The 9,337-nt window shown below is 45.2% G+C and overlaps 2 protein-coding genes across 2 annotated transcripts in view; one reads left to right on the top strand and one right to left on the bottom strand.

The window, feature by feature from the left end:
- Nucleotides 1-4,228: 4,228 nt before the first annotated feature.
- LOC136951816 (inositol-tetrakisphosphate 1-kinase-like) lies at nucleotides 4,229-7,923 on the bottom strand. Its single transcript, XM_067246424.1, has 10 exons — nucleotides 7,682-7,923; nucleotides 7,561-7,585; nucleotides 6,975-7,097; nucleotides 6,660-6,777; nucleotides 6,430-6,531; nucleotides 6,163-6,203; nucleotides 5,839-6,004; nucleotides 5,402-5,469; nucleotides 5,098-5,260; nucleotides 4,229-4,984 (listed from the first exon to the last, which is right to left on the bottom strand). Exons 1-10 carry the CDS (start codon nucleotides 7,762-7,764, stop codon nucleotides 4,752-4,754), a joined length of 1,122 nt encoding a protein of 373 aa, XP_067102525.1. The 5' UTR covers nucleotides 7,765-7,923; the 3' UTR covers nucleotides 4,229-4,751.
- Nucleotides 7,924-7,960: 37 nt separating this feature from the next.
- LOC136951817 (proteasome subunit alpha type-6-like) overlaps nucleotides 7,961-9,337 on the top strand; it is a 3,444-nt gene continuing 2,067 nt past the window's right edge. The window contains exons 1-3 of the mRNA XM_067246425.1: nucleotides 7,961-8,376; nucleotides 8,671-8,765; nucleotides 9,251-9,332. Of these exons, the coding sequence (XP_067102526.1) occupies nucleotides 8,301-8,376; nucleotides 8,671-8,765; nucleotides 9,251-9,332 (253 nt within the window). The 5' untranslated portion in view covers nucleotides 7,961-8,300. The remainder of the gene's footprint in view (nucleotides 8,377-8,670; nucleotides 8,766-9,250; nucleotides 9,333-9,337) is intronic.

Consider the following 9,337-nt stretch of genomic DNA (forward strand, 5'->3'; position numbering starts at 1 on the left):
ATGTGCTTCAAGGGTAATGCATAACAATTTGTCGGTGGTCAATATTTCTTGTGGGGAAGTGGTTATTATTTGCACCGGAGCTTGGATATTCTTTTTGTCCTTTCTGTGATCTGGCAAACATGTCATTAACCCGGACCGTAACAGTGTGAGGATGTAGCAGCTCTTTAGTGAGGCAGGTCGAGGTGTCTGGGCCACACGCCATGTGTTTGCAGGCCGGTGGGGTGGAAGCAGGACGGCCAGGATAATAACCTGGGATTGAACGAAGCTTTAAAACCAGCAATGTGTCCCAGCTTAAAGGACCAACACACACAAGCAGACACGCATAACAAAACAGGGCTCACATGCTTTTTTTTGGGACCTTAGAGTCAATCAATAAAATGAATACATATAGCCTACATTTATTTGAGACATTCAGTTAGATATTAGGTGGTATCCAAAGCCCTTTCCCCCTGCTTGTGTTTCTGCGTTGCTGACCATTCCTCCTCTGGTCAGAAATGCTGACCTTTTTTAATGGTGGAATGCATGAGCACTACGACAACAGTAACCTACTAGCAGCAGACAGTCACCTACTATCAGCAGACAGTCACGTCCTAGCAGCAGACAGTCACCTGCTAGCAGCAGACAGTCACCTCCTAGCAGCAGAGAGTCACCTCCTAGCAGCAGACAGTCACCTCCTAGCAGCAGACAGTCACCTCCTAGCAGCAGACAGTCACCTCCTAGCAGCAGAGTGTGTTGGCATTGCAGAAAAACAGAGTAGTGGGTAAGACTTATTGGCTCTTAAAAAGGAAAGCTCTTCTTTGACCACCTCCAATAAAGATAGAGAGAGGGAGGTAGAGAGTGAGAGGAAACTAAGCTTCTTCCCCCGTCTTGCCTGCTGTGTGCTCAGCTTATCCCAGATATAGATCCACCCCCCTTAAGATCATGACATAATCGATCTGACTGAACAACACTGTTGAAAACCTGATTGTAACTTTCTCTCTATCTTCGCTCCTTGTTTATATCTCCCTCCCCCTTTCTCCCTTCCAGTGGGATCCTTACCAGTGTCCTCATCTCTGCACAATGCTAAGGTCAAAACGAAAACTTTAGCATCTTTAGTATCAACCCCAAGAACCCAGCTTACCCTGGCTGATTTCTGTAGTCCTGTGTTTGTATATGAGTATGAGCATGCACAGTATATCTGGGTTTTCTTGAGTTTGTCTTTGTGTGTTTGTGTGTGTGTTAGATCTTGTGTGTGCCAGATCATGTCTGTCTGACTGTGTGTGTGCCCATATCTTATACTGTGTGTATTTGTGTGCATATCTTGGCATATCTGATTGTGTGTGTGCATATCTGATTGGGTATGTGTGTGTTTGGTGTTCCCTCAGGTATTGAACTGCATCCAGGACTCTCTAGGTAGTAATGAAGATGCACACTCTGACTGTGAAAAACGATTACCAGGTGATCATCTGCTCAAAGAAACCATATTTCCTCAGACTCATTATGTTGTGTAGAGATAGACAAAACTGTAATCACAGTGTAAGAAAACCAGGATGTATGTAATGTGTTTGCTTTTGTTATTGTTGTTTAGACATGGGTCTGGATGCAGTGCAGAGACATCAGGGTCTGCTGAGAGAACTACAGGACCTTGCAGAGGAAGGTCTGTCCCTCTCATATGCTCACACTACACACACACACACACACACACACACACACACACACACACACACACACACACACACACACACACACACACACACACATATATTACTAGAGCTGGCATAGGAAGGTCTGCCCACCCCCAAAATACTTATAAATCAATTAAATCAGTTTATCAACTCATTAGTAAGCATAGATGTGTACTATGTACTTTGAATAAATGAATTTTTCTTGTATTTGACTTTCAGAGAGAGATAGGGAAAGAGAATATGAACGAGAGACAGACCAGTATGAGTTAAACCTGCCGGAGGAAGAGGATGACAGAGACGAACGGGAGGAGGAAGAGGACGAGACGGAGGCCGAAGAGGTGACTCCAACAGAGAAGAAAGCGGAGGTAGAAGGAGGGGAGGAAGAAGAGAAAGAGGCGGAGGAGAGAACGAAGGGACAGATGATGGAGGAGCCCCGACTGGAGGAGAGCCGACAAGGGGAGGAGGAGAGAGCCAAGGAGCTGGAGGAGCTCCTGGCCGAGGAGATCAGGAAGAAAGGAGAGGAGGAGAAAGACGACAAGGAGCTGGAGGAGCTTCTGAAGGAGCTGAAGAAGAAGAGATACGAATCTGCGAAGGAGAAGGACCTCCTGAAGGGGCCAGCCTCAGAGGAGGGGCAGAAGGGTAGCGTCGAGGCTGAAGAGAAGGAGAAAAAAGAGGAGAGGGAGCGTCTGGAGGCGTTGGGGGAATTGGAGAGGAAGAGGAGCGAGGAGAGGAAGAACAATGAGGTGGAGCTGCTGGTGGAGAAGGAGAAGGTGGAGAGGGAACTGAAAGAGCTTCTGGAGGAGCAGGGCAGCATGAAGAAGGGAGAGAAGGAGAAAGAGAGAGAGGAGAAGGAGGAGGAGCTGCAGGAACTTCTCAAGAAGATGAAACTAGTGCAGGAGGAGGAGGAGCAGGAGGGGGAGGAGAAGAAGAGAGGGAATGTGGCTGAAGAGGGCAAGACAGAGGAGAAAACAGAGTTGGAAAACAAGGTGGAGGGAGAGACTGGGAAAGACGTGGAACAGAAAAAGGGAGAAGTGGACAGTCAGAAGAAGGAAGAGGTGGAGGTGGAGAGTGAAAAGAAGGAGGATGGAGAAATGAGGGAGCCTCAACAGAAGAGAGTGATGGAAAAAGCGAGTGATGAGGCCACCCGTCAGTTTGAGCGAGAGAGATACAGAGATGATGAGGAAGGTTATGATGAAGATGATGAGGATAACAATGGAGAGGAGGAGAATGAGGAAGACGAAGAACATGAAGGAGGAGCTGAGGATGATGAAGGAGAGGTGAGTGGATAAAGATATGAGTGAAAATAAGTGTTATGTGTGTGTGCGTGTGTTCTGCAGTATTGTTGTACTGTAGTACTCTACTAGTATCCACATGTCTTTGTGTTTCTACAGGAGCTTTTGGAAATCGAGGCGGAGCTGAGGAAAGTGGCTGCTGAACTGCGGGAGTTACGCAGGGGCTAGAACCCACACACGCACGCACACACGCACAAACACTCTGACACACACACTCGCACTTACACTCAGCTCAGCCTGCTTTAGGAGATTATTTCCAGTGTCACAAAGTGTGTCATACTACCCCATGTTATATCAAAGATTGTTCTAGGTCTAAAAGATGAGTGAGCTCAGCTCATCTCCAGTGAAGCTGTGGTGTCTCCATGTTTACAGAGAAACACAAGGAGCTCCTATCTATACAGAACCAGTTAGATTCTTAACTCATGAGCATTGCCATCTAGTTTCTTTTCCTGGGCCAACATGCTTGATTGCGAGTATGACAGAAGTGTGATACAGCATGCTTTACATGATGACTTTATTAAGAGCATTTCAGTAATTTGCATTGATCCTCGTCTACAGCCAAGTATCAGCCGATGACAACATGAGATTCCTTCACTTAAGTGACAAGATGCGCTTTCCAATATAGTTGATGTGTCAGTATATTTTGTGCAATAATCAAGAACTGTGTGTTTAACGTGGGTGGCAGTTATTGGTAATTTTATAACTGTAAGATATCTACCACAGACTTGTAAAACACTGGTATTCTAAATGTATGACATCCTTGATGTTGTTTTCATAATGTGAGGATTATGTGTTGACCTGGCTTGTCCACTGTTAGTACCAGACTGTTAATGAAGAACTGGGGTGACAGGAGGGATCAAGAGAAAGAGAGAGAAAACAGAGTGAAGAAGAGAGAGAAAAGGAGAATGATAGCGAGGACGAGAGAGAGAGAGAGAGAGATAGCCCTTGCAGTACCCCACGTCTTCACCCAGCTTTGCACTCAATTAACCAAGCCAAGGATACGGAGAGGGGGTAGGGAAGGGGGATTCAGGGTGGAGACACAAAGTTATTCACTGTATCTGGTTCTTCACAGAAAGACTGTTTTAAATTTTTTAGTTTTTTGTTTGCATCAGTTTCTATTGTAAAATAACAGCCTTCAATAATCACAGGCTTTGTACAACAGCGCTCCCACATGTAAAGGTGGTGTAACTGCACAAAATAACTGGGTTACTGTGGGAGAACTGCAAAATGTGACTAATAATAACATAACTAAAATTATTTGAATCTTTGTTTGTGATATACTAAATAATGCAATAATCAGCCAAATGCATAGTGAGAATTTCTGTATACCTTTAATATTTTATTCCAAATGTTTAATACGCTTTTTTTGTAAGAATAGTTGATTTACATCATAAAAATAGACAAGATCATTTAAATACTGTTAGGCATTTTGAGATTTACTGAACAATGAATGTATTCTTTTCCATATTTAACAAAATGCTTATGTAATTAATTAATACATGTATCTAAACCAGCAAGGAGTGTGAGATGAAAGTCACCAGAGAGCAGAGACACAAGGAGACAAATAAAAACTTCTGTGTTTATAAATGTACTGGCCAATCAGAGTCATGTAATTGTGCCTGCTGGGTCTTCTACGCTACCTGTTAACCTAATAAACACAGTGGATGACCACTCACTTCCTGTGTGTCACCTGTATGTTTTTACAGGGGAATATGAACTAACCCTGGACCAGGTGAGGTACTGAATCAGGGTCAGGGGTCAGAGTTCAACGACAGCCAGGTCTGGTCAAGTGCGGTCAGAGGGTTGTCCGAGGACTAGGAGGAGCTGTAGAACATGTAGCCTGGGAGGCAGAGTTTCCAGCGCCCTGAGGGTCACAGTGACCCAGGCTTTGTGGATCTGTCTGGGGGTCTGGAGGACCAGTGGCCTGAGAGGCAGGGAGACCAGCAGCCTGGGGGTCTTCTCTGGTGTCCAACACTGACTCAATGTGACTGAGGAGGAAGGAGAAGAACTGGGGGACCCCCTCATAGCCTGGAGGAGAAACAGAGAGAGATGCTCTCAAGCAAGAAAGAAGGAAAGACAGAAAGGTAGATCTTGAGAGGGTGTCTCTCAGTTGCTTCCCCGGCCTGAGGCCTCCTGCCCACCTGGGAAGATGTTGATGTCTATGACGGTGAGCGTGTGGGTGTGAATGTTCAGGATGACGTCCACCCCGAACAGCGCCATGCCCAGCTGTGTCCGCAGCTCTGCCACCAGGGCACCCACAGCCTGGGCACTGGGTGGAGGCAGCAAGGGTGTCTGCTCATCCAGCTACACATCCAGCCACACACAGGAAGACATGTAAATAAATACATTATAGTGAAACATCTGTAGGATATGTATTTTGTCTTCCTGGATTGGTTAGAACTGGTCATAGTTTAAAATAAACTGCGAGATGTGATTGGTTCATACAGCAGTGAGGTCAGAGCAGGACTCAGGTTTGGAGACCTCGTGGCTGTTGAAGAAGATTGACTCCCTCTCTTAAGACAGAAAAGAGAACAGTACTAGTATTAATAGTATTCATGAAGGTATTAGAGGAGAGTGGACTGTGCCAGCTAAAGTACAGACCATTACTTGACCGAAATACTGTTACAGCTACATATACACTTCTGATCCTTAACTTTCTGTTGTACTTTCTGTATGACCTAAATGTATGTCGCTTTGGAGAAAGGCATCTGCTAAATTCAAACAATGTCAAATGTAAATGAGTTGAGAGGTTAGGAGGAGGTGAAAGAGAAGATGGAAAGAACAAGGGAGAAGAGAGGAGGGGAGAAGTGGAGTCGAGGACCAGAGATGAAGTGTGTGTCAGTGTGTATCAGTGTGTGTCAGTGTGTTCTCCCATGACTAACCGCAGGGGCCTGAGGGGAAGTTCTTCAGCGAGGGTCTCTCCACGGTGAAGTGGGCGTCGCCCACCACAAAGACCTTGTGCAGCACGGCGCCGTGGTTGACGAAGCTCTGGAGGACGCAGGGAGGACGGACGTCACACAGCCCGGAGGGGCAGAAGATCAGCCACATCTGCAGGGAGCCAAGAGAGACATCCAGATACCGAGAGAAAACAGCCACAGTACTGGAGGAGTTAGACATGACAAAGAGAAGAGCCACAGTACTGGAGGAGTTAGACATGACAAAGAGAAGTGGTGAAAGAGGTCAGCCAGCGCCAGCTCGGGGCTCACCTCATGAGAGCGGGAGCCGTGGGCCACCCTGGTCTTGCAGACTGGAGGAAGGAGGAGGAGAGATGGTGAGGCATCCAAGAGGAGGAGGAGAAAACGGAGGAGGAGAGATGGAGAGGCAGATACACACAGGAGTGAGAGGAAGAGGGGAGGAGAAGGAGGAGGAGATTATGGTGAGACTGAAAGAGGAGGACAAAAGAAGGAGGAGGAAGAGGAGGGGGGGGTGAGAAGGAGAGAAGGTGGGACTGGGAGCAACTGCAGTATACTGACTGAGAGGGAAGCTGAGGCCTTTCCTCTGTACAGTCTCCTGGAGGTCTGACATCTGACTGCTGCTCTTGATCTCCAGGTAGGACGGACTACACACACACCAGTCTAGGGAGGAGAAGAGAAGGGAAGGGAAGAGAGGGAGGAGAGGACTTAGCATAAACCTTATTTAATGAAAAAAAATGCTGTACTATTTTAATGATTTAAAATAATTGTAGATGATGTAATGTTGTTACCTCTGAGAGCGTGGTGCAGTTTGCTCATGATCCTGTAAGAGGCGTAACGGTCCAGAAGTTGGGTCATGGCAGGGAGGGGGTCCAACAGAATCACACTGGGATGAGCAGACACATAGCTCTGGATTACACACCCCCCCCACACACACACACACAAACACACACCACACACACACAACCACAAACACATGCATGCACACACACATGCACCAGAGGTTTAGAAAACTTAAATCTATGTTACACAGATTCTCCAATTACAATTACAGATGGACAGACTACGTGAACAGTGATACCACTAATCACAATTGTTTACCGTACTTGGAAGTTGTTGAGGAGCTGCTGTGATTGGCTATCGTACTCAGCCTCCACAATGACATCAGAGAGTTTGTGAACGATGACATCAAAGGGTCCTTGGGAGGCCAGTGGTTGGGTGAGGTCTATCTAGACAAGCAATAACAACATTACTAGATCCCACATCTGGGGTGACATACTATTTTGAAATAAACTACTACATTATGTCCTATAAGGGTAGATGGGAAACTCTGTAAATTACACTGCTGAGTTTTAAGACCAAATTCTCATATGTTCCAATGGGAAGGTATCAAAGCACTAAACAGTGGCTCTCCATATTACTGTGTCTGTCTGAAGGACTGTAGGAGCAGGTGACTGCATGTGTCTGTCTGAAGGACTGTAGGAGCAGGTGACTGCATGTGTCTGTCTGAAGGACTCTGGGAGCAGGTGACTGCATGTGTCTGTGACAGTCTGACCAACATGATGGGCACCTGCCACTGACAGCCACTGAGATGTGTGCCTGGTGTGTGTGTGCCTGGTGTGTGTGTGTGTTTGAGCAGTTAAAAGTTTGGGTTAGAATTAATTTAATTATAAACTTGTTTTGGCCACTAACCTCAATCACCTCCAACCCATGGGTGCTGTGAAGCGGAATTTGTAAAACAGAGCATTTTATTATTGTATTGTTAACACAGTGTAATTTTCATTATACAAAAGTTTCTAAAATGTAAACTTACGCACAGAGCTCCGCAAATGTGACTAAATTCATCTTTCTCCGTTTCTTATCGCTGAGACAGAAGCCCACCCGGCGCTTAGACATTAGGACGGAGCAGTCAGGTATACTGGTCCCTTGAACAGCGGGGAGCACTAGTTCAGAGAGACTAAGAAAGAGAGAGAGAGAGGGAGACAGAGTGAGAAAGAGAGAGAGAGAGGGGAGGGGTTGTTTAGCGGAGAATCACTAGATTACTTCTTAATTTTGACCAAATTAAATGATTTATAGCGTCATATTTCCAAATTTCTAAAATCATTCTCGTGTATCAAAGCTCCATTTTTTACTGTGTTGTTTAACTGGAACAGCGACTTCCTTGTTTCTATCCAATAACAGGCGCCAGACATCGCACGGTTTACTGAGGACAGAAACAGAAAGTAATTCACCGGGAAGTTTATCATACAACAGGCCTGCAGAAGTACTTACTCATCGTCAGCCCTGCACAATCTGAGAAGAATCTATCACACCAATTTATTGTTTCGAGAAATAGCCAAGAATTAAATTTGTTGTCGAGATAAATCTACTGATCACTTGTAAATTCGTTTGAGGTCATCATCTCTTTCTGACAACCAGAAAAGACGACGACAATGTCCCGTGGTTCTAACGCTGGGTTTGACCGACACATTACGATTTTTTCTCCGGACGGCCGTCTCTATCAAGTCGGTAAGAAAGAAGAGTTTTCTCATTCATACTTTTAGTTGTTAATGTAATCTATAAAGCTCTTGTAGTCTACAAAAAAATAAATAAACCATAGGTAGCCTACGTGTGTCTTAGATTACAATATGATTATAGGCCTTGCACGTTATGTGATGTGGTGGTCCGGTCACTTACACAGACAATATGTATTTCATGCTCTTTCTTGTAGTGTATGTATTTTACATGCCTTCCTGTATACACTGTGGATACTGTATCTTCTTATCTTATCTTATATTTCCCACTCTTGTCTTTCATATGTAGAGTATGCCTTCAAAGCCATCGCCCAGGGTGGTCTGACCTCTGTGGGGATTAGGGGAACAGACAGTGCTGTGGTGGTCACACAGAAGAAAGTACCAGTAAGGCACACACACACATGCACGCACACACACACTCACACAAACACACACACACACACAAAGACACACGCACTCACATGTTCAGAGACAAGTGAAAGAGTCAGTGAGACCCAGTGAAGCCAGAAGAGTGACTCCAGCATCCTGCTGAGTGAGAGCACGCTTCTTCTGGCTGTGGAAGATGTGTATGTCTATATATGTGTGTAGAAATATGGGTGTATGTACATGTGGGTCTGTACTATCATGTATGTATGTACATGTGTGTTTATGTCCATATGATGGGAAAACTTTTGACTGGTACTGTATAAATATGTTTCTGTATGTATGCATGTGTGTCTGAGTGTTGTAATTATGTGTGTGATCAAACGCACTCCAGTGTGTAGATATTTTACATGTGATTGTGTATACGTTTATGTATACAATTATATATGTGTTCATGTGTATACTATACGTGTATTTATGTTGTCATTACAACATTTGCTCTGCAGGATAAACTGCTGGACTCGTCAACCCTAACCAACATGTACAAGCTGACCCCACGAATCGGCTGTGTGATGACCGGACACAACCGTGAG

This window comes from Osmerus mordax, chromosome 11 (genome assembly GCF_038355195.1).
Source record: "Osmerus mordax isolate fOsmMor3 chromosome 11, fOsmMor3.pri, whole genome shotgun sequence".
NCBI lineage: Eukaryota > Metazoa > Chordata > Actinopteri > Osmeriformes > Osmeridae > Osmerus > Osmerus mordax.

Coding starts and splice junctions, on each gene's coding strand:
- LOC136951816 (XM_067246424.1), bottom strand. CDS start 7,764: ATGTCTAAGCGCCGGGTGGGCTTCTGTCTCAGCGATAAGAAACGGAGA. Junction 7,586..7,681: donor ACATTTGCGGAGCTCTGTGC/GTAAGTTTACAT, acceptor TCCGCTTCACAG/CACCCATGGGTTGGAGGTGA. Junction 5,261..5,401: donor CCTGCTCTGACCTCACTGCT/GTATGAACCAAT, acceptor CTGGATGTGTAG/CTGGATGAGCAGACACCCTT.